At 43.3% G+C, this 27,287-nt stretch overlaps 1 protein-coding gene across 3 annotated transcripts in view; it reads left to right on the top strand.

Annotated features, from left to right (window-relative positions):
• ptpn21 (protein tyrosine phosphatase non-receptor type 21) overlaps positions 1-27,287 on the top strand; it is a 99,666-nt gene that overhangs the window by 60,540 nt on the left and 11,839 nt on the right. For all 3 annotated transcript variants that reach the window (XR_009446228.1, XM_059649081.1, XM_059649082.1), the window contains exons 12-14: positions 11,710-11,791; positions 14,271-15,673; positions 25,329-25,472. Coding sequence is in view for 2 of the 3 variants with exons in the window: in XM_059649081.1 (XP_059505064.1) it covers positions 11,710-11,791; positions 14,271-15,673; positions 25,329-25,472 (1,629 nt within the window). In the remaining variant the exon portion in view is untranslated. The remainder of the gene's footprint in view (positions 1-11,709; positions 11,792-14,270; positions 15,674-25,328; positions 25,473-27,287) is intronic.

Genomic DNA, 27,287 nt, shown 5'->3' with positions numbered 1-27,287 from the left:
GGGCGAGGACTTACTTGCCATCGTTAATTTTTATTTCTATTCATTTGTGGGATGTGGATATCGCTGAGTGGGCCAGCATTTATTGCCTGTCCCTCATTTCCCTTGAGAAGGTGGTGGTGAGCTGCCTTCTTGAACCGCTGCAGTACATGTGCTGTAGGCAGACCCACCATACCATTAGGGAAAGAATTCCAGGATTTTTGACCCAGTGACAGTGAAGGAATGAGATATTTCCAACTCGGGCTAGTGAGTGGCATGGAGCGGAATTTGCTGGTGGTGTTCCTGTGTGTCTGCTGTCCTTGCCTTCAAAATTGTTGTAGTGCTAGCTTTGGAAGCTGTTGTCTAAGGAGCCTTGGTGAATTTCTACAGTGTATCTTGTAGATAGTAAGGAGAGCCATTACTGAGTTTTTGTGATGTATGTTCTATTATATAGCTTCAGCAGATTGACACCTGTTTTAGGTATGCCGGATGCTGCTCTTGACATGCCCTCCTAAACTCTGCTTTGAACCTGAGCTGACCCCCAACCCCTGCTTGAAGGTAATGGTGGGTAATGCCAGGTCATAGAATGTGGGCTTCTGTGATGGCCTGGCTTGTGCGCACAACCTTCTGTAGTTTGTTACAGTCCTGGGCAGAGCAGTTGCCATACCAGGCTGTTATGCTTTAATTGTGTATCTGTAAAAGTTGGTGAGGGAACATGTGGACATGCCAAATTTTCTGAGCTGCCTGAAGAAGAAAAGGCATTATTGTGCCTCCTTGACCATCGCATATACATGGGAAGTGCATGACAAGTTGCCAGTTATTGTCACATTTGACACTGTCCACTTTCTCAGCCTCAGCTCTGTTGATGTAGCTGGGGTTGTGTTCTCCTTTCTTTCTGAAGTCCGTGTCAGTTCTTTAGTTTTACCGGCATTGAGAGAGAGGTGGTTCTCCTTGCACCACGTCACCCAGCCTTCTGCCTGTCTCTTTTCTGTACTCTGACTCGCCATTGTTTGGTGTCTGTCTTACCTTGGTGGTGTCGTCAGCAAAACTGGAGAAGGCATTCGTTTGGAATTTGGCAACACAGTTGTAGGTGTATGGGGAGTATGGTAGGGTGCAGAGAACACATCCTTGGGGGTCTTCAGTGTTGAATGTTATCATGGAGGAGGTACAGTTGTCCATCCAGCAGTCATCAGCTCTTTTCATGGTATAGGTGAAATATATGTCTTTCACTTGGAACATACAGCCAAGCAGCAGTGCAGGAAACAAGGATGTTGTAGCTTTAGTATTTGTTTCTCAGACAAACAAGATGTTGCATATAATAAGGCTAAACTCTAGGCATTTTGTCAGGAGTATGGTACTGTTGTTATTGGATTTCCCTTGCCCATCAATTTATCATAGAATCCCTAAAGTGTGGAAGCGAGCCATTCAGCTCACTGATTTCACCAACTCTGTGAAGAGCATCCCACCCAGATCCACCCCGTATCCCATCCGTGTAGCCCTATATTGCCCGTGGCTAATCCACCTATCCTGCACATCCCTCGACACTATGGGCAATTTAGCATTGCGAATCCAACCAACCTGCAAATCTTTATCCCCAGTTATCTGTATCACTGTTCCTATATTATGGAATCTAGTAATGTTCTCAATACTTTAAGTGTGGATGTAAGATTTTATTCATACTCATCTTGGTCTCTTTATTCGAATACTCTTGAGACAACATGTAGAATTCAATTTTTTTTCAGAAAAAAAAACCTTGGGAACCCAAGGTACTGTCTTTTTATGTCTTCTAAATTTAATGTCTGGTTTCTCTGTTGGCAAGTACTATGCTTACTCCTTTTTAAGAGTGTAATAATTGCTGACCTATTTAGTAAAATGCATAACTTCATATTTAGCTGATATTGAATTCCATCTGTTTTTAGCCCATTCGGAGCTTCAGTATTTCTTTATAGCAAAAAGCAGCTCTCTCATTTTGACAGCATCTGCAAACAAAATTGGTATTCACAGAACATAGAACAGTACAGGCCCTTTGGCCCACGATGTTGTGCCGAACTTTTACCCCAATCCTAAGGTCTATCTAACCTCCATCCCTACCATTATACTATCATCCACATGCCTATCTAATAGCCACTTAGATGCCCCTAATGAGGTCACCTCCACTACCCACTCTGGCAGTGCATTCCACGCCCCTACCACGCTCTGAGTAAAGAACCTACCTCTGACGTCTCCCCTGTATCTACCTCCACTCACTTTAAAACTATGCCCCCTTGAAATAGCTACCTCCACCCTAGAAAAAGGTCTCTGGCTGTCCACTTTGTCTATACCTCTGATCATTTTGTACACCTATCAAGTCACCCCTCATCCTTCGTCATTCTACAGAGAAAAGCCCTAGCGCTCTCCACCTTTCCTTGTAAGACCTTCCCTCTATTCCAGGCAACATTCTGGTAAATCTTCTCTGCATCTTTTCCAACGCTTCCACATCTTTCCTGTAATGAGGCGACCAGAGCTGGACACAATATTCCAGATGTGGCCAAACCAGGCTTTTGTATAGCTGGAACAGAACTTCACGGCTCTTGAACTCAATCCCTCTATTAATGAAAGCTAATACACTATACGCCGCCTTAACAACTCTACCCACCTGGGTGGCAGCTTTCAGGGAACCGTGGGACATGAACCCCAAGATCCCTCTGCTCTTCCACACTGCCAAGAATGTTTCCGTTAATCTTGTATTCTGCTCTCAAGTTTTTCCTTCCAAAATGAATCACTTCACACTTGTCAGAGTTAAACTCCATCTGCCACTTCTTAGCCCAGCTCTGCACCCTATGAATGTCCTTTTATAAGCTAGAACAGCCTCCACACTATCCACAACTCAACCCCCTTTCATATCATCCGTGATTGTACTAATCCACCCTTCCACTCCTTCATCTAAATCATTTACAAAAATCACACATAGAAGAGGACCCAGAACAGATCCTTGTGGTACACCACTTGTAACTGAGCATCATGTTGAATATTTTCCTTCCACTATCACCCTTTGTCTTCTAAGGGTTGGCCAATCCTGAATCCCATCTGCTACATTTCCCCATATCCCATACCTCTTTACCTTCTGCTTGAGCCTACCATTGTTGGGTTCCCTTTTAGGAAATTCCTACTCGATACAAATGCAATACACCAACTCCTCTGAACAGCCACAGTTTATTTAAGCAAGTACAAGCCTTTGGTGGATCACTTAACAAACTTCGTAGGGCTTGTGGAGCCGTGTCAAGCGATGCTGCCTATAAGGGAACTGTCGTCCCTTTATAGGTTTTTTTTAAAGCACCGTCAGACATGCAGGCAAGTTACAATTTTTTTTTTCGCCCTCATAGTTACATGCTGAGCAACAGTAATTGTTTTACTGCTAGATGATTAAGTTACATACTATGTGTGGGACTAGACAGTTCCTGATCTTTTTAGCCTCAGTTTAACCTTTACTGAGAGCAGAGTATAATTAGCTTATCGTATTTTGTCTGTGAGACAGGGGCGCCCATGAAGCATCTAATTTCTTACAGATGTTACATTTTCAGAGAGCAGAACAGATATTAACCCTTTAACATTTCACCATGGGGAACCCAATCAAATGCCTTATTTAAATCCATGTATACCACATCCACTTCTCTGCCTTCATCCACATGTTTAGTCACCTCTTCAAAGAATTCAATAAGGTTTGTGAGGCATGATCTGCCCCTCGCACATCCATGCTGACTATCACAAATCAAACTGTGCCTTTCCATGTGATCATAAATCCTATCTCTCAGAGCCCTTTCCAATAATTTGCCCACAGCTGACGTAAGACTAACTGGCCTGTAATTTCTGGGGTTATCCTTTTTCCCTTTTTTGATCAAGGGAATGACGATTGCCACTCTCCAGTCTTCAGGCACAATACCCATGGACAGTGAGGACAAAAATATCATCGCCAAAGGCTCTGCGATCTCTTCCCTCACTTCCCATAGAATCCTTGGATAAATCCCATCAGGCCCAGGGACTTATCTGTCTTTAACTTCCTCAAAATTCCTAGCACATCTTCCTTACTAACACCAACCTCATCCAGCCTATCAGTCTGTTTCACACTGTCCTCCTCTACAATTAGGTCCCCCCAGTTGTGAATACATAAGAAAATTCATTCGGGACCTCTCCTATCTCTTTAGGCACCGTGCACAAATTCCCTTTACAATCCTTGATTGGCCCTACCCTTTCTCTAGTCATACTCTTATTCCTCACGTACATGTAGAAAGTCTTGGCATTTTCCCTGATCCTATCTGCCAAGGTTTTCTCATGCCCCCTTATAGCTCTCCTAAGCTCTTTCTTCAGCTCCTTCTTGGATAAGTATCCCTCTAGAGCCTTTTCTGTTCCTTGTTACCTGAACCTTACATAAGCATCCTTCCTCTTAACCAGTCGTTCGACCTCTCTTGAGAGCCAAGGCTTCCTCACTCGACCGCATCTTCCCTGCCTGCTAGGGACAGAATATCGATCTCACACAGTATCCATTCTTTAAACAATCTCCATATTTCAACAGTGCTCTTCCCTGACAGCATCTGTTCCCATTTTATGTTACCCAGCTCTTGCCTAACAGAATTGTAATTACCCTTCCCCCAATTATAAACCTTACTCTGCTGTATGTACCTATCCTTTTCCATGACTGTTAAAAAAGTAACAGCGTTATGATCGCTACTGCCAAAATGCTCACCTATCAACAGGTCTAGCACTTGGCCCGGTTCATTGCCAAGCACCAAATCCAAGGTGGCCTTTCCTCGAGTTGGTCTATCTACACGCGCTGTGTCAGGAATCCTTCCTGAATGCACTGGACAAAATCTGCTCCGTCTAAACTATTACAACTAAAATGTTTCCAATCAATATTTGGAAAGTTGAAGTCACCCATGACTACAGCCCTGTGATTTCTGCACCTTTCCAGTATCTACCTTCCAACCCGCTGCTCCACTTCTCTGCAACTATTAGGGGGTCTGTTTTTTAAAATAAAAACACCCAACAAAGTGACTGCTCCTTTCTTGTTCCAGACCTCAATCCAAACTGACTCTGTAGACTTATCATTCTCAAACTGCCTTTCAGTAGCTGCTATACTAGCCCTGACCAGCAATGCCACTCCCCCGCCTCTTTTTCCACCCTCCCTATTTCTTTTAAAGCATCTAAAGAACTTCCAACAGCCATTCTTGTCCCTGAGTTACCCAGGTTTCTGTAATGGCCACAACATTGTAGTTCCAAGTACTGACCCACGCTTTAAGTTCGTCCGCCTTATTTCTGATACTTCTAGCATTGAAGTCTCCACACCTCAAATCATCTGTGTCCCCAATTACGCTCCATCGACCACATTTCTTTATTAACAACTTCACTCCCTGTTGTGTCTGTTGGAAGACTGAAGACCTCATCCTCTGAATTACAAATCCGGTTCCCCACCCCCCTACCAATTTCGTATAAACCATCCAGTATAGCTGAAGCAAACCTCCCTCCCAGGATATTTGTGCCCTTCCAGTTCAGATGCAACCTGTCCTTGCTGTACAGGTCCCACCTTCTCCAGAATATGCTCCAATTATCCACATAATGGAAGCCCTCCCTCCTACACTAACCCTGTAGCCACGTGTAGCTGCATTCTCTCCCTATTTCTTAACTCGTCATCACGTGGCACTGGTCGTAATTCAGAGAATACTACCCTGTTTGTCCTGAACCTCAGCTTCTAACCTAATCGTTTTTCACATTCTCAGTCCTTTTTTTACCTATGTTGTTGGTACTGATGTGTACCATGACTGCTGGTAGCTCACCCTCCCCCTTAAGGATCTTGAAGACACGATCCGAGACATCGTGGACCCTGGCATCCGGGAGGCAACATACCATCCGTTCATCTCATTCGCATCCACGGAACCACCTGTCTGTGCCACTTATTATTGAATCCCCCACTACAATTGTTCTCCTATTCTTCTCCCTGGCCCTTCTCCTCCCCCCCCCCCCCCCCCCCCCCCCCCACCACCTTCCCTTCTGTGCCACAGGGCTTGGCTCAGTGCCAGAGATGTGTCCGCTATGGTCTTCCTCTGGTAGGCCCCCCCCCGCCACCCACAAACGTTATACTTATCATTGAGGGGAACGGCCACAGGGGATCCCTGCACTCTCTGCCTATGCCTATTCCCTTTCCCTTCCTGACAGTCACCCAGCTACCTTTTTCCTGTACCTTCGTTGTGACCACCTCCTTTTATAACTCCTCTCTATTACCCCCTCAACATCCCAAATGATCTGGAGTTCATCCAGCTCCAGTTCCCTCACACGGTTTTTGAGGAGCTGGAGTTGGGTGCGCTTCTTGCAGGTGAAGTCAGAGAGGACACCAGCAGTGACCCTTACCTCCCATGCCCTGCAAGAGGATCACGCAACTGCCCTCGCTTCCATTCCCTCTACTCTAGATTTCCAGAAGAAAAAAAACCCTTACCTTACCAATCCCCCACACAGTCTTTTTTTTTGGTTAGAGGAGCAAGTTGTGTGGGAGACACTTCACATGTAGTGCTTTGGGTTTAGCCAGTGCCCTGCTTGGCTCGATGTCTGTCCCCACACCTGCTGCTGAAAACAAGAAGGCCCACTGCACGAGATAAGTGTTTTTTTATACAGGGGAGAAAAACAACCGTACCTTCCCGTCAGCACTCTGGCTCGCGCTGCTGCCACTGAAAAACAACATTCCTTCAATTCCTATCTGCACATAATTGATTTACCTCCACTTTTCTAATTCGCAAATTGGATTAAAAAAAGCAATGTGAAGGCATCAGAGAGAGTGCAGAAAAGATTCACAAGATTGTTTCCAAAGCTGAGAAACTCCAGTTATGTTAGATTATTGAAGCAGGAGTTGTTTTTTGTGAGCAGGGAAGATTAGCAGATTTGATTTCGGTGTTCAAAATTGTGAGAATTCAAGAAAGTATTCTTTGTTTGTAGAACATAAGAACTAGGAACAGGAGTAGGTCATCTGGCCCCTCAAGCTTGCCCCGCCATATAATAAGATCATGGCTGATCTTTGAGACTCAGCTCCACTTATCTGACCACTCACCATAACCCTTAATTCCTTTACTGTTCAAAAATTTATCTAGCCTTGCCTTAAACATTCAGCGAGGTAGCTTCAACCATTTCACTGGGCGGGGAATTCCACAGATTCTCAACCCTTGGGGTGAAGAAGTTCCTCCTGACCTCAGTCCTACATCTGCCTGCCTTTATTTTGAGGCGACGCCCTCTGGTCCTAGTTTCACCTGTTAGTGGAAACAACCTCCGTGCCTCTACTTTATCTATCCCTTCATAATCTTACATGCTTCTATAAGATCTCCCCTCATTCTTCTGAATTCCAATGAGTATAATCCCAGTCCACTAAGTCTGTCCTCATAATTAAGGATCAGGCAGCAGTGATCTAACCACTTTGGCAAAAGAAGTAACAGTGGCATCAAGAAAATCTGTTTTTTACACAGTGGTTAGTATCTGGAATACAGTGCTTGAGGTGGACTTAATCATGGCTTGTAGAAAAAGATTGAATGGTAGAATATCTGAAGAGAACTTTTTGCAGGACCAAGGAGAAAAGGTGATGGAGTAGGCCTGCATAATGTTTTTCTCGAGGTCCGTCTTGAGTATGACTGACCAAATGGTCTATAGTTCTCTGAATTTCACACTACTTAATTTTCTCTAGTGATTTACTGTCTGTACCTAAGTAATGGTAATGACTTAAAGAAAAGTCTTCTTCAAACTAAATTCAGATATTTCTTAGAATTGGCCTATTTCATAGAATCCTAGAATTCTTAGTGTGGAAGCAGCCCATTTGGCCCATCAAATCCACTCTGACCCTCCAAGGAGCATACCACCCAGATCCACACAATCCCTGTATTTCTTACCCATGGCCAATTTTTTTTTTAATATAGCCAATACACCTAGCCTTTGGACTGTGGGAGGAAGCCAGAGCACCCATAGAAAACCCACGCAGACATGAGAACATGCAAACTTCACCCAGACTGTCGCGCGAGGCTGGAATTGAACACTGGTCCCTGACACTCTGAAGCAACAGTGCTAACCACTGAGCCACAGTGCTCAAATTGTAATAGAACATAGAACATAGAACATAGAACAGTACAGCACAGAACAGGCCCTTCAGCCCACAATGTTGTGCCGACCATTGATCCTCATGTATGCACCCTCAAATTTCTGTGACCATATGCATGTCCAGCAGTCTCTTAAATGACCCCAATGACCTTGCTTCCACAACTGCTGCTGGCAACGCATTCCATGCTCTCACAACTCTCTGCGTAAAGAACCTGCCTCTGACATCCCCTCTATACTTTCCACCAACCAGCTTAAAACTATGACCCCTCGTGCTAGCCATTTCTGCCCTGGGAAATAGTCTCTGGCTATCAACTCTATCCATGCCTCTCATTATCTTGTATACCTCAATTAGGTCACCTCTCCTCCTCCTTTTCTCCAATGAAAAGAGACCGAGCTCAGTCAACCTCTCTTCATAAGATAAGCCCTCCAGTCCAGGCAGCATCCTGGTAAACCTCCTCTGAACCCTCTCCAAAGCATCCACATCTTTCCTATAATAGGGCGCCCAGAACTGGACGCAGTATTCCAAGTGCGGTCTAACCAAAGTTTTATAGAGCTGCAACAAGATCTCACGACTCTTAAACTCAATCCCCCTGTTAATGAAAGCCAAAACACCATATGCTTTCTTAACAACCCTGTCCACTTGGGTGGCCATTTTAAGGGATCTATGTATCTGCACACCAAGATCCCTCTGTTCCTCCACGCTGCCAAGAATCCTATCCTTAATCCTGTACTCAGCTTTCAAATTCGACCTTCCAAAATGCATCACCTCGCATTTATCCAGGTTGAACTCCATCTGCCACCTCTCAGCCCATCTCTGCATCCTGTCAATGTCCCGCTGCAGCCTACAACAGCCCTCTACACTGTCAACGACACCTCCGACCTTTGTGTCGTCTGCAAACTTGCTGACCCATCCTTCAATTCCCTCGTCCAAGTCATTAATAAAAATTACAAACAGTAGAGGCCCAAGGACAGAGCCCTGTGGAACCCCACTCACCACTGACTTCCAGGCAGAATATTTTCCTTCTACTACCACTCGCTGTCTTCTGTTGGCCAGCCAATTCTGTATCCAAGCAGCTAAGTTCCCCTGTATCCCATTCCTCCTGACCTTCTGAATGAGCCTTCCATGGGGAACCTTATCAAATGCCTTACTGAAGTCCATATACACCACATCCACAGCTCGACCCTCATCAACCTTTCTAGTCACATCCTCAAAAAACTCGATAAGGTTTGTAAGGCATGACCTACCCCTCACAAAGCCGTGTTGACTGTATTTGATCAAGCCATGCTCTTCCAGGTGGTCATAAATCTTATCCCTCAGAATCCTTTCTAACACCTTGCAGACGACAGACGTGAGACTTACCGGTCTATAATTGCCGGGGATTTCCCTATTTCCTTTCTTGAAGAGAGGAATTACATTTGCCTCTCTCCAGTCCTCAGGTACGACTCCAGTGGAGAGCGAGGATGCAAAGATCTTCGCAAGTGGCGAAGCAATTGCATTTCTCGCTTCCCAAAGCAGCCGAGGACAAATCTGATCCGGGCCTGGCGACTTGTCAATCTTAATGTTTGACAAAATTTTCAGCACATCAGCTTCGTCTATCTCTATCCATTCCAGCATGCACACCTGCTCTTCAAAGGTTTCATTCACTACAAAGTTGGTTTCTTTCGTAAAGACAGAAGCAAAAAACTCATTTAGGGCTTCCCCTACCTCCTCAGGCTCCACACACAAGTTCCCTATGCTATCCCTGATCGGCCCTACTCTTTCTTTGACCATTCTCTTATTCCTCACGTAAGTGTAAAATGCCTTTGTGTTTTCCCGGATTCCTTCTGCCAAGCCTTTCTCGTGCCCCCTCCTGGCTCTCCTCAGACCATTTTTGAGCTCCTTCCTTGCCTGCATGTAATCCTCTCTAGCTGAACTTGACCCTAGCTTCCTCCACCTTATGTAAGCTACCTTCTTCCTTTTCACTAGAAGCTCCACCGCTCTCGTCATCCAAGGTTCCTTAATCTTACCCCTTCTTGCCTGTCTCAGAGGGACATATTTACTCATCACTCCCAACAACTGTTCCTTAAACCATCTCCACATGTCTATAGTTCCCTTACCATGGAACAACTGCTCCCAGTCCATGCTTCCTAGCTCATGTCTAATCGCATCATAGTTTCCTCTTCCCCAATTAAATATCCTCCCATTCTGCCTAATCCTCTCCTTGTCCATAGCTATGTAAAATGTGAGGCAGTTATGGTCACTATCACCAAAATGCTCCCCCACCACAAGATCTGATACCTGCCCCGGCTCGTTTCCGAGCACCAAGTCTAGAATGGCCTCTCCCCTCGTCGGCCTGTCAACGTACTGCGTTAGGAAACCCTCCTGAACACACCTTACAAAAACAGCTCCATTCAAATCTTCTGCTCGAAGGAGGTTCCAATCAATATTAGGAAAGTTAAAGTCACCCATTACAACAACCCTACTGCGTCCACACTTTTCCAAAATCTGTCGACCTATGCTTTCTTCAATCTCCCTGCTGCTATTGGGGGGCCTGTAGTAAACCCCTAACGAGGTGACTACTCCCTTGCTGTTCCTAATTTCCACCCATACTGACTCAGTAGGCAGATCTTCCTCGACAAAGGAAGCTTCTGTAGCTGTGATATCCTCTCTGATTAGTAGTGCTACACCCCCTCCTCTTTTTCCCCCCTCCCTATTCTTTTTAAATGTTCTAAACCCTGGAACATCCAGCAACCATTCCTGCCCATGAGAAACCCATGTCTCTGTTATGGCCACAACATCATAGCACCAGGTACTGATCCATGCTCTAAGTTCATCACTTTTATTCCTGATACCTTAACAGTTTGCTTGCATCACCTCCCTGAGAACTTCTACGTTGGAATACACGCAGAAATGATCTCTCCTTGTAATAGCTTGAAAGTCCTATTGCTTGATGCCGTAGTGTTTTTGTTTGACATGATTGATTCCTGATCAAATGGAATGTTGCCTTTCCTACTACTCACCTTCCTTTCAATTTGAATCCAATTAAGAGAAGTCTCAATTTTAAATACTAGCTGCTCAAAATTTTATTTAAAGCATAACAAAAATATTTTCCATGTTTTTACATTTGTCTTCAGCTTACCATGCCCCATCATTGGTGGCCCTTTCTTATCACATCTTAAACCGAAACTCTGGCTGTTGCTGTGTCTTTTCACTTGCCTCTTCCATTTTGAGGCTTCTCAAATATTCGCCTTTCAACCAAGTTTCTCAATGGCTCTTCTAAAATCTCTCCCTTTGCTGTAGTGACAATTTCTGTCTGATTTAGTTTCTGTGAATTGCCTTGGGTGTTTTGTTTATTGAAAATGCAATGTAAGTGTAAGTTATTGATTTGAAATTGCCATAGAGGAGGGAAAAATCCCTTTTAAGACTAATTATGCAAGCTTTGTTTAGATTAAGCATGTGTTTGATACTTAGTCCTGTGTACCTTTCTTGATTGCTTTATTACCAGCTTTAAGCCACTTTTTTGAAAAAAGTATTTACCAAATGTACTGACCTTCATTGTACAGGTTTTGGCATGTTTAGTGATTATGCATTTACTGTTAATAGTTAATCTGCAATATCTGGATTTGCTTTTTATGGCTTTTATTTTCTTTCAGCCAAAACCACCTCAGTACATGATGCCCTTACCCCAGTTACATTACACTGGACACTACATAGAGCCCTATAAATCTTCTCAAGGTAAAGTACTTAAGCAATATCATCTTAAATATCCTTAATTCTAATGAAGATGATGAGTTTTTCTTCCATTGCTTTCTGTAATTCAAGTTTAAGTGCCCAAAAACAATGGAATTCAAACATTGGAACTTGCAATTGCAGATCTCTGTTCCAAAAAAAAACCTGGAAGGTATATTGTGTCAGAGATAATGGGAACTGCAGATGCTGGAGATTCCAAGATAATAAAATGTGAGGCTGGATGAACACAGCAGGCCAAGCAGCATCTCAGGAGCACAAAAGCTGACGTTTCGGGCCTGGACCCTTCATCAGAGAGGGGGATGGGGGGAGGGAACTGGAATAAATAGGGAGAGAGGGGGAGGCGGACCGAAGATGGAGAGTAAAGAAGATAGGTGGAGAGGGTGTAGGTGGGGAGGTAGGGAGGGGATAGGTCAGTCCAGGGAAGACGGACAGGTCAAGGAGGTGGGATGAGGTTAGTAGGTAGCTGGGGGTGCGGCTTGGGGTGGGAGGAAGGGATGGGTGAGAGGAAGAACCGGTTAGGGAGGCAGAGACAGGTTGGACTGGTTTTGGGATGCAGTGGGTGGGGGGGAAGGGCTGGGCTGGTTGTGTGGTGCAGTGGGGGGAGGGGATGAACTGGGCTGGTTTAGGGATGCAGTGGGGGAAGGGGAGATTTTGAAACTGGTGAAGTCCACATTGATACCATATGGCTGCAGGGTTCCCAGGCGGAATATGAGTTGCTGTTCCTGCAACCTTCGGGTGGCATCATTGTGGCAGTGCAGGAGGCCCATGATGGACATGTCATCAAGAGAATGGGAGGGGGAGTGGAAATGGTTTGCGACTGGGAGGTGCAGTTGTTTGTTGCGAACTGAGCGGAGGTGTTCTGCAAAGCGGTCCCCAAGCCTCCGCTTGGTTTCCCCAATGTAGAGAAAGCCGCACCGGGTACAGTGGATGCAGTATATCACATTGGCAGATGTGCAGGTGAACCTCTGCTTAATGTGGAATGTCATCTTGGGGCCTGGGATGGGGGTGAGGGAGGAGGTGTGGGGACAAGTGTAGCATTTCCTGCGGTTGCAGGGGAAGGTGCCGGGTGTGGTGGGGTTGGAGGGCAGTGTGGAGCGAACAAGGGAGTCACGGAGAGAGTGGTCTCTCCGGAAAGCAGACAGGGGTGGGGATGGAAAAATGTCTTGGGTGGTGGGGTCGGATTGTAAGTGGCGGAAGTGTCGGAGGATAATGCGTTGTATCCGGAGGTTGGTAGGGTGGTGTGTGAGAACGAGGGGGATCCTCTTGGGGCGGTTGTGGCGGGGGCGGGGTGTGAGGGATGTGTCGCGGGAAATGCGGGAGACGCGGTCAAGGGCGTTCTCAATCACCGTGGGGGGGAAGTTGCGGTCCTTAAAGAACTTGGACATCTGGGATGTGCGGGAGTGGAATGTCTTATCGTGGGAGCAGATGCGGCGGAGGCGGAGGAATTGGGAATAGGGGATGGAATTTTTGCAGGAGGGTGGTTGGGAGGGTGTATTGTGTTGTCATATTAATTTGAAAGGCATCATACATGTTTGAAGAAGTAAGGATATGGTAGGATAGTGATTGTGTTAGAAGATTAGTAATTCTGTGCCTGGACCAATGATTCAGGGTTTAAAATCTCTTGACAACTAAGTTGTGTAAATTCAGTTAATTGAACAAATCTGTTTGAAAGGTAGCAGAGGTACAGACTTGGGCATTCACTTCTAGCATGGGTAGCATAACAATTTTGACCAGAAAATGCCTTCATCTATGGCTATGATTTGTGCATGGGTCTAGAGGTCTTTTGCTTTTGGACATACAGTTGAACATCAAGTAACTGTGGAGAGCTGCTTGTTTTAAAGAAACACTGAAACAAATTTTTAAAATTCTAAACCTTGAATTAACTGCTTCATTTTTACATTTGATTGGTTTTCTGTATTTAAAATTATTTGCTATAACCTCTCAGACTATGTAAATACTTAATTGACCAATTTTTTTTTGTTACACCATTGAAGTATTTGACAGTTTTAAGTAATTGGACACTAGTACCTAAACAAAATGTCTTGTTAAGTATTTGGTCCAGAATCAGGGATTGCAGTCTAAGAATACAGAGTAGTCCAGTTAGGACTGAGAAGAGGAGAAATTTCCTCAGAGGTGAGCCTATGGAATTTGCTACCACATAAAGCAACCAAAGCCAAAACGTTGTATGATTTCAAGGACTTGGATTTAGCACTTGGGATTAAAGGGATCCAAGTGTAAAGCAGTAAAAGCTATTGAGAGGGATAATCAAGCCATGATAATGAATGGAGGAGCAGGACTGAAAGGCAGACTGGCCTACTTGTCCTTTTTTTTTAATGTTTCTATATTGATTCAACTTGTTTTGCTACTAAGCTAACTTGACTGTAGATTGGACATCACCATTAAATCTGAGTGGCTCAGCTATTCATTCTCCATACCCTTCACTTTTTTTTTGACTTAATTTCAGACAATATTTACATGAACAATCAAAATAGCTTCTATCAATCGCAAACCAGTTTGGATAGAGCTCCATATGAATACAGTGGTCGAATCCGAAATGGCAGTATCTACAGCGCACATAGCACAAGCTCTTTAAATAACCCACAGCACTTTATGCAAGCGTCTCCGATGTCTTCAAATCCTAGCATGACTGGAAGTGATGTAATAAGAGGAGATTACATCCCAACCAATAGACACAGTGCAATTATTCCACCATCCTACAGGCCAACTCCAGATTACGAGACTGTTATGAGACAGCTAAATCGCGGAATGATTCAAAATGAAAGGCAAAGTCATTCTATGAGAAATCTTAATATAGGTAATTCTTATGCCTATAGTAGACCAGATCCACTTGTTTATAGCCAACCAGAAATCAGAGAACATTCTCAGTTCAATTCACAAAATCTGTATCAGTACCCTTTTCATTTGAACTATAGTTTCCATAGTCAGTCTCCATATATAAATTCAGCTGATCGACGTCCTGTTGTTGGGGCCGTTAGTGTGCCAGAATTGACTAATGCTCAGTTACATGCTCAGGATTACAATGCTGCAAACATGCTGAAAACCCAAGTATACAGGCCTCCTCCACCCTATCCTTATCCAAGACCTGCAAATAGTACACCTGACCTTTCCCGACATGTGTATGTTAGCAGCAGCAATCCAGATCTGGTTACAAGGCGTGTGCATCACTCCGTACAGACTTTCCAGGAGGATAGTTTGCCTGTTGCGCATTCACTACAGGAAGTTAGTGAGCCCCTAACTTCTGCCAGACTACATACAAATATTCATAAACGTAACAGCATTGAGATTGCTGGACTTGTGCACAATTTTGAGAATTGGAAAATAAAAGAAAGGACAATGTCCACACCAGGCACCGAAACAAACTCTGAAAAAGTAGCTGCTGCAAATTCACAACCAAATGTTTCTTTTGAGCAAATAAAACCCAGAGAGACTGAAGTTCACAAAGACAAAAGTTGCTATCACGGGCGATCTTTCTCTGATGCAACTATGCTGATTCACAGCAGTGAAGAAGATGAGGAATATGATGCAAGGTGCATTGACCAGACATCTCAGATGCTACAATTTGATTCCACATCTCAAGTGTCAGCCAAGTTAAATCAATTGATTAATGAACCTCTGCCAGACTGCCTGTATAGTTCTACACCTGCTCTCGGGAGACAGCAGAACTCAGAAAAGAGAGCACAAGAAAGGGAGGTAACAGAAGCAATACAGTTTCTTCCATTTGTGTCTGAGTCTGACCTCAATACGGTTAGGAAACTCCAGATGAGAAGGCAGGCTTCCAAGAAGAGACCAATGTCTGAAGTGCTTTCTAGTAGATTATATGCTATGGAAGCTCTCCCACCACTTGGGGTGAGTAGTTTAACAGTAATTATTTATCTTGGCTGTAAATATATTAGTAATGTGCTGTATGACATTATACAACATTTGTTCAATTAAAGATTTTGTGTACAGGCTTATTTAGAGGCATAGAGTAATACAGCATGGAAACAGGCCCTTTGGCCCAAACTGGACCATGCTGACCATGGTGCCTACTCAGCTAGTTCTAATTGCTGGCATTTGGTTCATATCCCTCGAAACCCTTCCCATCCATGTACCTATCCAAGTGTATTTTTTAAATGTTACTATTGTACCTGCCTTAACCACTTTCTCTGGCAGCCCATTCTGTTATACACACCACTCTCTGCATTAAGTTGCCCGTCAGGTCCTCCTTAAATCTAACCCCTCTCACCGTAAAACTATGCCCTTTACAAAGAAACCAAAGAAACAAAGAAACCTACAGCATAGGAACAGGCCCTTCGGCCCTCCAAGCCTGCGCCAATCAAGATCCACTGTCTAACCTGTCATCTATTTTCTAACGGTCTGTGTCCATTTGCTCCCTGCCCATCCATGTACCCGTCCAAATATATCTTAAAAGACGCTAACGTGTCTGCATTTACCACCTCCGCTGGCAACACGTTCCAGACGCCCACCACCCTCTGTGTAAAGAACTTGCCACGCATATCTCCCTTAAACTTTCCTCCTCTCACTTTGAACTCATGACCCGGAGTAATTGAGTCCCCCACTCTGAGGGAGAAAGCTTTTTGCTTTCCACCGTGTCTATACCCCTCATGATTTTGTAGACCTCAATCAGGTCCCCCCTCAATCTCCGTCTTTCTAATGAAAATAATCCTAATCTATTCAACCTCTGTTTTCAATTCCCCATCCTTAGGAAAAAGACTATATGCATTCATCCTTTCTATGCCCCTCATGATTTTATACGCCTCCATAAGGTCACCCCTCATTTCCAGTGTTCCAAGGAATAAAGTCCGATCCTGGCCGACCTCTCCCTACTGGTCCTGGCAACATCCTCGTACGTCATCTTTGCATACTTGCCAGTTTAACTAGGACTTTCCTGTAACAGAGTGACCAAAACTGTACATTATACTCCCAAGTGCGGCCTCACCAATGACTTATACAGATGTAACACAAAATCCCAACTCCTGCCTCGACCGATTGAAGGCCAGCATGCCAAGTGCCTTCTTCACTCTGTCTACCTGTGATGCTGCTTTCAATGAACTATGTACCTCACACTTATCAGCATTAAATTGCATTTGCCAATCCTCAGCCTGCTTCCCCATCTGATCAAGATCCCTCTGTAATTTTTGATAACCTTCCTCACTATCAGCAATACCTCCTAGTGTTGTATTATTCACAGACTTACACATCATTCCTTGTACATTCACATTCAGGTAAATAACAAACAACAAAGGCCCAGCACTGACCCCTATGGCGCACCACTAGTCACAGGCCTCCAATCTGAGAACCAACCTTAGAATATTACCTGCTTCCTACCATTGAGCTAATTTTGAATCCAATTAGCTAGCTTTTCTTGGATCCCATGCGACCTAACTTTCGTGACTAGTCTGTCATATGGGACCTAGTCAAAGGCCTTACTAAAGTCCATATAGACAACTCCACTGCCCTACCCTCATCCATCCTCTAGGTTACCTCTTTGAAAAACTCTAAAAGATTTGTCAGATATGACTTCCTGCGCACAAATCCATGGTGACTATCCCTAATCAGACCTTGACGATCCAAATGTTGGTTAATCCTATCTCTCAATATCCTGCAATAAGTTGCCCACCATTGATGTCAGGCTCGCTGGACTATAGTTCCCTGGATTGTCTTTGCTACCTTTCTTAAACAATGGAATAATATAAGCCACCTTCCAGTCTTCTGGAACTTCATCAGTGATTAAGAATGAAGCAAAAATCTCTGCAAAGGCGTCTGCAATTTCTTTCCTAACCTCCCACAATGTCTGAGGATTGACTGGATCAGGCCCAGGGAATTTATCTATCTTAATGTGCTTTAAGGAAGCAAGTACCTCCTCTCTGGTAATGTGCATGCAGTCCAAAATATGCCCACTTGTCTCCGTCATTTCCATAGCATCCATGCTTCTGTGCTCAGTATACACTAAGAAGAAAGATTCATTAAAAATCTCTCCCATTTCCTGCGGGTCCATGCATAGATAGTAATACTGATCTTTAAGGGGACCTATTATCTCCCTATTTTAATTATAAAATCTCTTGGGATTATCTTTAAACCTTATCTGCCACATCCATCTCATACCCTCTTTTTGCTCTTCTGCTTTCCCTGTTGAGTGTGCTCCTACACTTTTTATAATCATTTAGCAATTCACTTCAACCCGATAGCCTGAACCTAATGTATTCCTCCTCCTCTTTCCTGACCAGAGCCAGGGATTCCCTAAATCAGTAAACTTTTCCCTTCAGCCTAACAGGGCCATACTTTCCCTGGGCTCTTGATACTACACTTTTAAAATCCTTCCATTTGCCAGTTGTTCGAATTCCTTGAAACAGACTCACCCAGTTGACCTCTGCTAGATCCTGCCAAATTGTCCCTACTCCAGTTTAGCACCTTAACCTGTGGACCTGCCCTATCTTTTTCCATAACTATGTTAAAAGTAAGACATAGATGTTTACGACATAGGAAGCCACTTGCCCCATTAAGTCCACACTTGATTCTTTGTGGAACAATCCAGTCAATCCTGTTCCCCTTACATTATTGCCTAACTTTGCAAATTTATTTTCCCGAAGTGCTTATATCTCAGCTTCTGCCATCCACATATCGGGGAATTCCAGTTTATTAACAGTGTGTAAAATGGTTCTTCCACACATCCCTATTTGTATCTCATGTATCCTCTCAACCTTATACTACCAATGAAATGCAAACAGATTTTCATTTGACTACTTTATCTAAACCTGTCACAATCTTGTGACACCTCTATCAAAACTCCCTTCACCTTCATTTGCTCTAAGGAAAACAGCCAAGTTTCCTTAGCTTAATGTTGCAGTTGCCTAACTAGAACCTTGTATAGATTCAGCACAAATTCCCTGCTCGAGTCCTTATACTTGGCTAATTAGTCTTCCAATATGCCCTAAAATTTCAGAGATTACACATGAACTCCCGAGGACTCTCTGACCCTGTATAACCTTGTAGATCTGTGCCAGTAAGTGAAGATTGCCTCACATAAATTGCCACTCAATTCTTAGTATTAAATTCTAACTGCTACTTGTTTGGCCATTCTGCTAGCCTATTTCCTGTTGCAATCAGTTTTGTTGTCTTTGCTGTTTGAAACACTTCAAGCTTATTATCATCTGAAATTTTATCATTTTTACCCTGTATTCCAGTATCCAAGACATTTATATATTAAAAAAGGCACTGGCACTTGGGGACCTTTCGCTATCTAACATCTTCAGATCTAAAAAGCATTCATTCATTACGAATCACCAGTTTCTGCCTTTAAACCAATTTTTCTTTACCCAAGGTGACAGTGACCCTCTTCTTCCATGGGCCTCCATTTTGTTAACCATTCTGCAAAGTCGTAATATCCAAATGAATTACTTAGAATGCCTTTGACTGCATCTATTGCTTTTCTTTCATCTAACATGCATTTATTTCAAAAATATACTTAGAATAATCAAATACACACTTTTTTACAAATCTGTATTCTGATCACATTAATTTGAGAGAGGATTCTTACAGTGCCATTTTTTAAATTGTACCTGAGCTGAAGGAGCCGCAAGATATAGGAAGTGACGAAATTGTTTTATTAGTTTTATTAGCATCCCTATTAAATATTGCATGATTGATGTGCAGGCTAGATAACTAAACCAGCACCTATGTCTTTTTGTTATCAGTTATATTTGCACACCTTGACATTTCCTATGTGCTAATGCAAGCTCTAAGTGCACCATTACAAGGTTGCATAACTTTGCAACTTGTTGCCAGGGCCCCTAAAGTATAACTGTGCTACTGCTAGTATTGTCCATGTCAACCTCCAAAGCTTTTCTGCCTCTAATTTATTCCAGGCTAGTTTTGGTGCATCGGCTAATGTGCTGGTTACATATACATACACATACATGTAAATTAGGAGTGAGAGTATGCCATTCAGCCTCTCATACCTGTTCTGACATTCTTTGAGGTCAAGGCTGATCTAATTATGGGCCCAATTTCCCACTCCTGCCATTTTCTGATAACTTTTGCCTCCCTTGTTAGTCACAAATCTATATTACGTATTTGTCCTATCTTGTCCATCTTATTTCTCCTCACCTCTTAGAAGATCACTTAGTCTTAATTTGGGTCCCGTCATTCCATACCATTCTAACATGGGAGACATTCTTTCAGCATTCACTTTGACAGGTCCTGTTGGGATCCTGTAAGATCAACTCTTCTTATCTCCAACGGATGTAGACCCAGTCTAACAACCTGTTCTCACATCACAACCCACCCCATTGCAAGTATCAACGGCATGAACTGGTGTAAACCCTGCCTGCACCTACTTCTAACACACTTATATCCTTTCTTAGCTAAGGACACCAAAACTACACAATACTCCAGATGTGTTCTTACCATTGCTTCGTACAACTGCAGCAAAACATAGCTATTTTTATTTCCATTCCTCGTGATAAATAGCAACATTACATTTAAGTTCCTAATCTCCTCCTGTATCTAAATATTAATGTTGCAATTGATTCACCATGACATCTAGAACCTTTTGACCTCACTTCTAAAAGCTCCCTCCATTTAAGTAACATTTTTTTGTATTCTTCCTACCAAAGTGAACAAGTTTACATTTTTCTGCATTATATTCCAATTGCCAAATTCTTTGTCCATTTGCTCAACCTATCGTTATCCCTTTTCAGGCTCCTACATCCTTGTCACGACTTACCTTCCTACTTATCTTGATGGCATCAGCAAATTCAGTCGTTTCGTATTTATTCATGAGATGTAGGTGTCAGCATTAAGAATTCTCTCCTGACCAGTCTGTATTACAGTTAACAGTTGTTACATGATCACTATTAGGTTGGCTATTCCAGATATTTATTGAATTCAACTTTCATTATTTGCCATGGTGGGATTTTAGCCAATATCACCAGAACTTCATTCTGGGCTTCCAGTCTAGTGACATTACCAGCATGTCACCTGAAATAACTGCACAGAGGCTAGTACTCCATCACAAAATCACCTTTATCTACAGATGCATAGATCTTGACACTGGCCCAGTTTCCTCAGACCCAGCTCACCAGAATGACCAGGACCTCTGACATTCCTGTTTCTGTCTGTCAGCCAGGGCTCCCTGATTGGGGCTGTAAACCTGTTCTAATCAGGAAGCTCATATTCCGAGACCTTGTTACAGTCACTACATCACCACCTCCCCCAGTGTGGATTATAATTACCCATGTGTTTTTTGTTCATTTTTCACAAGACCCCACTCTTTTATCCTGTAAACCTCTTAACATGGTTACTGTTAGGAAGCCTATATACGATGTTCGCCAGCACTGTCTTATCTTTACTATTTTGCATCTACCCAAGTTGATTCTGCATTTTGATCAAGAGAATGAAGGACATCTCTCTATTGTATAATGGTGCTAATTTACAGAACGACCCAACATTTTTTTCTTAGCTTTCTAACCTCCTTAACTGTTATGTACCCTTGAATGTTCAGACCTCAGTCTTTATAATCTTGCAGACATCTCTCTGAAATAGTCACCAGATCATTGGTATTTTTCTATTTATGCTATTAATTTTTCTGTTTTGTTACAAATTCTGTGTGTTCAGATACAGAGTCTTGAGGTTTTGTCCTTTTTTCACTATTTTTGTAACCTCTATCCATAACTGCTGTTGCATTCTTAGGTTTGCGTGTTCTGCCCGATGCTGACATGTTTTGACCATCACTACTTATTTTTATCTTTCCTTGTCTTCTTGATTGAATCATATATTTCCCAAACTTGTTCCCTCACCCCTACTATTTAGTTTAAAGCTGCGTCTAATACCTGACTTGAATGAATCATTGAACAGCACTTTCCCATCCAAGATGCAATGCTCACCAAAAAGTTGCATTTCAGAAACAGTGCATTGTCAGTGACAACCATGTGACCACATATCCTGATTCTGTTCCACCGTTGCTTGTATTTGCTCACCTCTGTGCCTCCTGTATGCCACATTTTTGAACTAACACTTTGATATAGCTGAATTGTTGCTTCTAAATGCCAATACGGGAGCTAGTTTATTGTTCTTTCAGGACTGCAAAAACAGGAAATGAAAAGTATATAATTACTGACGTTCTCTGAAAGGAGATTCCTGCTAGACTCCATGAATTGTTTCTCCGTCCACATGATGCTGTCTGACCTGTTGAATTTCTCCAGCACACTTTTTTTTTCCAATTTCTAGCATCTCTGCTATATATTGGCCCTGTTTCCAGTGCATTACACACATCAGTCTTGGCTATTGTGCTGCTGTATGTCCTACCTTCAGTCTTTTATGTCTAAATGGCACAGATTTGAGTGTCTTTGGTAGACAACTTGCTTAAGATCTATCACCACATTTGCCTGGATCGTTTAAGACAATGAAATAATAAGGTGCAGAACTGGATGAAGGCAGCTGGCTGAGCAGCATCAGAGGAGCAGGAAGGCTGATGTTTCAGGCCTAGACCCTTCTTCAGAAATGGGGGAGGAGAAGGGGTTTCTGAAATAAATAGGGAGGGTGGGGGAGGCGGAGAGAAGATGGATAGAGGAGAAGATAGGTGGAGCAGAGACAGACAGGGTCAAAGAGGCGGGGATGGAGCCAGTAAAGTGAATGTAGTTGGAGAGTTAGGGAGGAGATAGGTCAGGTCAGTCCAGGGAGGACAGACAGGTCAAGGGGGCGGGATGAGGTAGGAGATGGGGGTGGGATTTGAGGTGGGAGGAAGGACAGATTAGGGAGGCAGGGAGAGCTGGGCTGGTGATGGGATGCCAGTAGGGGGTGAAGAGATTTTGAAGCTTGTGAAGCCCACATTGATACTACTTTGCAGGGTTCCCAAGCGGAATATGAGCTGCTGTTCCAGCAACCTTCGGGTGGCATCGTTGTCTCCACCTGCTCCTGCTCCAGCTCCTGCCCCATCGAACCTATCTCCACCTATCTTGACTCCATTTTCTCCCCTTGGTCCAGGAACTCCCTACCTACCTCCATCACACCACCCTCGCCCTCCACCTCCTCCAGAACTTCCAATTCCCCGGCCCCCAACACCTCATCTTTACCTTGGACTTCCAGGCTCTCTACACCTGCATTCCCCATACAGATGGTCTAAAGGCCCTCCTCTTCTTCCTGTCCCACAGGCCTGACCAGTCCCTCTCCATTGACACCCTCATCTGCTTAGACAAACTCGTCCTCCCCCTCAACTTCTCTTTCAATTCCTCCCACTTCCTACAGACAGAAGGGGTGGCCATGGGTACCCGCGTGGGCCCAAGCTATGCCTGCCTCTTTGTAGGTTATGTGGAACAATTTTCAATGGCTACAATGGCCCTAAACTCCACCTCTTCCTCCGTTACATTGATGACTGTATTGGCGCCACCTTCTGCTCCCATGAGGAGCTCGAACAGTTCACCCACATCACCAACACCTTCCACCCCTACCTTAGGTTCACCTGGACCATCTCCAATACCCCTCTCACCTTCCTGGACCTCTCTGTCTCCATCTCACGCAACCACCTAGAAACTGATATCCATTTCAAGCCCACCGACTCCCATAGCTACCTAGAATACTCCACCTCCCACCAACCTTCCTGCAAAAATTATTCCCAATTCCTTTGCCTCTGCTGCATCTGCTCCCAGGATGAGGCATTCCACTCCCGTAATTTCAGGTGTCCTCGTTTTTCAAGGACCGCAACTCCTCTCTTCCTCGCAACCCCCCCTCCCCCAAGTGGGTGAGAACGCCCTTGACCGTGTCTACCGCATTTCCTGCAACTCATCCCTCGCACCTGCTCCCCGCTCTCCACAATAACAACCAAAACAGAATCCCCCTCATCCTCAAGTACCACCCCACCAACCTCTGGATCCAATGCATCATCCAGTGACACTTCCGCCATCTGCAATCCGACCCCACCACCAAAGCCATTTCCCTCCCCACCTTGTCTGCTTTCCAGAGGGACCACTTTCTCCGTGACTCCCTTGTCCGCTCCACACTCCCCTCCAGCCCCACCACACGCAGCACTTTTCCTCGCAACCGCAGGAAGTGCTACACTTGCCCCTACACCTGGCCCCAAGAAGACTTGACATATCAAGCAGATGTTCACCTCCACATCTGCCAATATTGTATACTCCATCCGCTGTTCCCGTTGTGGCCTCCTCTACATCGGGGAAACTAAGCAGAGGCTTTGGGACTGCTTTGCGGAACACCTACACTCAGTTCGCACTAAACAACTGTACCTCTCAGTCGCGAACCATTTCAACTCTCCCTCCCATTCCTTAGATGTCCAGTCCATCCTGGTCCTCCTGCAGTGCCACAACGATGCCACCTGAAGGTTGCAGGAACATTAAAGCTTGGGAAAACTACAGCCCAATGGTATCATTGTGGATTTCACAAGTTTCAAAATCTCCCATCCCTCCACTGCATCCTATAGCCAGCCCAGCTCATCCCCATCTCCCGAACCTGTCCTTCCTCCTACCTATACCCTCCGCTGACCTTGAGCCCCACCCCCATCTCCTACCTACTAACCTCATCCTACCCCCTTCACTGTCTATCTTCCCTGGACTGACCTATCTACTCCCTAACTTGCCACCTACACTCACCTTTACTGGCTCCATCCCTGCTGCTTTGACCTCTGTCTCCTTTCCACCTATCTTCCCCCTCTATACATCTTCCATCCGCCTCCCCCTCTTTCCCTATTTATTTCTGAACCCCCTTCCCCTCCCTCATCTCTGAAGAAGTGTGTAGGCCTCTGCTGCTTGGCCTGCTGTGTTCAACCAGCTCCACACTTTGTTATCCACGAATTCAAACTGTTTTGTTCTTAAAAATTCCCTCTGCTGTTTCTTCTGTTTTCTTTGATTCACTGGACTAATTGCCAGTGGCCCCCTCGCCTCCCTCTTCCCCAGAATTTCTTTCAAGATTTTCTTCCAGCTTCATTTCTGCTCCTTCTGAATTCATCGTGCTAATGGGACTGATGTATTATAGTCTAGATCTTATTCCTACCAAATTGTGATGATTGAACTTTCCTATCTTGCATCATTGTTAGGTGTTACTAGTTTTCCTTTCTTGGATGTTGTTCTCTTTCAAATTTACCATTATCATGCTTTCTTCAGAAAAAAAAATCCCTGACATTGTGCTATCTATCTTAGTGAGGAATGGGGTATGTGAAAGAATTGTAAATAGTTTATTATGAAGGTGTCTATTGTTTATGGCTATGCATTAGGTTGTTATTAGAAAATCTGACTTTGGTCTGTGACCGTTTTTTAAAAAAAATGCTTTCTTCATTTGAATTATTCCGGCTTCTTTTATCTGTGAAATAGCTGCTTGAGGGTTTTTTTACTTATATGCTGTAGTTTAATTAACAGTTCATTTCACATGCCTTCCTGACTCTGCAGAATTTTGTCATGCAGTTTTTGTACATTGATAATAAATGTGCTCTTGGCTGTTACACCAGTTAACTATTGTCTTTTTTATTTTTTAAATTTATCCTTAAATTTTGAAGGATATAAGAAAAGGAACTCGTGTATCAGATATTAGGAAAATTGGACCACTGAGAATGGCAGAATTAAATGGATTGACACCATTTCAAAAGCCTTTACCTGATGTTATTAAAGATGAGCCAATCAAGACATCATATGATGAAAGAGTATGATTTAATATCATTTACATTATTTATAGCCATGCAGTGCTGGACTGTTAGCAGATTGAACTGTTAAAGATCTGATGTTTGTTGAAACTCTTGATACCAGCAATTACAATTGAATTAGTTAAATGATAATTGTGTGATCTAATATGTTAAAGATTACTCATGCTCTCAGACACAACACAATGGAATTATCACGTTTCTGCAGAGAAGTTGCCAGAGTTCCTACTTCCTATTCAGACTTCATGTTGGAACTGTGTACCTGTGAATAGACATGTGAAACATGGAAGCCTTGTGGTGGAGGGGGGCTTATTAACCCTCATGAGATGGTAACACACAATGGTTCAGCTTTAGGAATTTTTTTAAAGTAGAATTTATGAAGGTAATTTTACTTGTAGATATTTCAAGTACACTTTCATAGTAAAAATACCCATTGTAAGCGAATATTTAAAAGGCCTTTCTCCTGCACATTTCAACAAAAGCATATATAAGTATCCACTAATTAAAATTCTGTGACAATATTTTGAAAAGCGTACCTTTCCCGGATAGCTACTTTCTGTCCTGACTTAGAACTATATTGCCACAACTTCAACTGTCATGATGCTAATGTCTGAAATTCCCTTCCGAACAAAACTGAAGCATTGCAGTGATTCAAGAGGCAGTTCGCCACCAGCTCAAGGGCAATTAGGTATGCACAATAAATATTGGCCTAGCCCGAGTTGGCTATGTGTCATGAATGAGTGAAAGAAGTGCAGTTACCTTTTTTCAGTTTGAGTCTCATCCAAGCAGAGAGAAACCATACTATGCTTCTACTGCCTTATTGCCAGTGGCTTGCTAAGTAGTTATTAGTATTTAAGCCTTAATTACCACTGAGCCATCAGGTAGCCATGTCCGGTTAATTTCATTTATACAAATAACTACTGACAAAATTGATAAGGACAAATATTGTTGCAAACAATTATAAAATGCAAGGGGAAAAGAGTTTTAATGATGAAATGTACTTCTGAACTCTCTCAAACGATTTCAGATTCTTTCCATATACAAACAAAAAGAACTGCAAATGCTGGCAATCAGAAGTAAAAACAGAAATTGCTGGAAAAGCTCAGCAGGACTGGGAGCTTTCTGTCCACACATGCTGCCAGACCTGCTGAGCTTTTCCAGCATTTCTGTTTTTTATTTCAAAGTCTTTCCAGTTACTTTCATGTAAAGGCTTTTTGGCTTAAAAGTTTATTCTTCAGAATTTAAGGCGAAATTGCATTTTAGCAAGGCTTTTTTTAATGGAAGAAACTAACAGTTTCCTTAAATCTTTATATTTGTAATTTAGTGAGAGCCATGCCTTGGCTTTAGGTTATTGAAATGTTTGCCACATCAAAAATAAGGCTGAGGATGCAGCTAGTTTATAATTTTTGTTCTTAGATTTTAAAAAATATATATTCTGACAAAAATTCCCTTCTGTCCGATTCAAAATAGAAGTTGCACCAAACTCAGTTTTCTAGAAAATGATATTTGTTTGCAGTTTGCCTCTTATGCCAGTGTGATAGAGGGTTGTCGTGACCTAAATAGAAAGCTGACTATTTTTTAAGAAGAGTGAATGTAATAAACAATGCTAATTATCTAACTGAATGAAATAGCTTGACTAAATTGGTCTTTTTTTAGGTTTGTTAAAAAACTGAACTAACCAATTGTATTGTAATTATTACAGCTTACTAGAGTTTTTTTTACACACCTCCATACATCTTAATTCCTCATTGGTTGCTGAGAGTGTTGGTAATCCTGGTAGAGATAAGAAAATTAGCAAAGAAAAAAATTCTTCCAAAT

This window comes from Stegostoma tigrinum, chromosome 10, assembly GCF_030684315.1.
Source record: "Stegostoma tigrinum isolate sSteTig4 chromosome 10, sSteTig4.hap1, whole genome shotgun sequence".
NCBI classification, from domain to species: domain Eukaryota; kingdom Metazoa; phylum Chordata; class Chondrichthyes; order Orectolobiformes; family Stegostomatidae; genus Stegostoma; species Stegostoma tigrinum.
The sequence above is the reverse complement of the archived record's forward strand: the minus strand, read 5'-3'. Positions and strand labels throughout refer to the sequence as shown.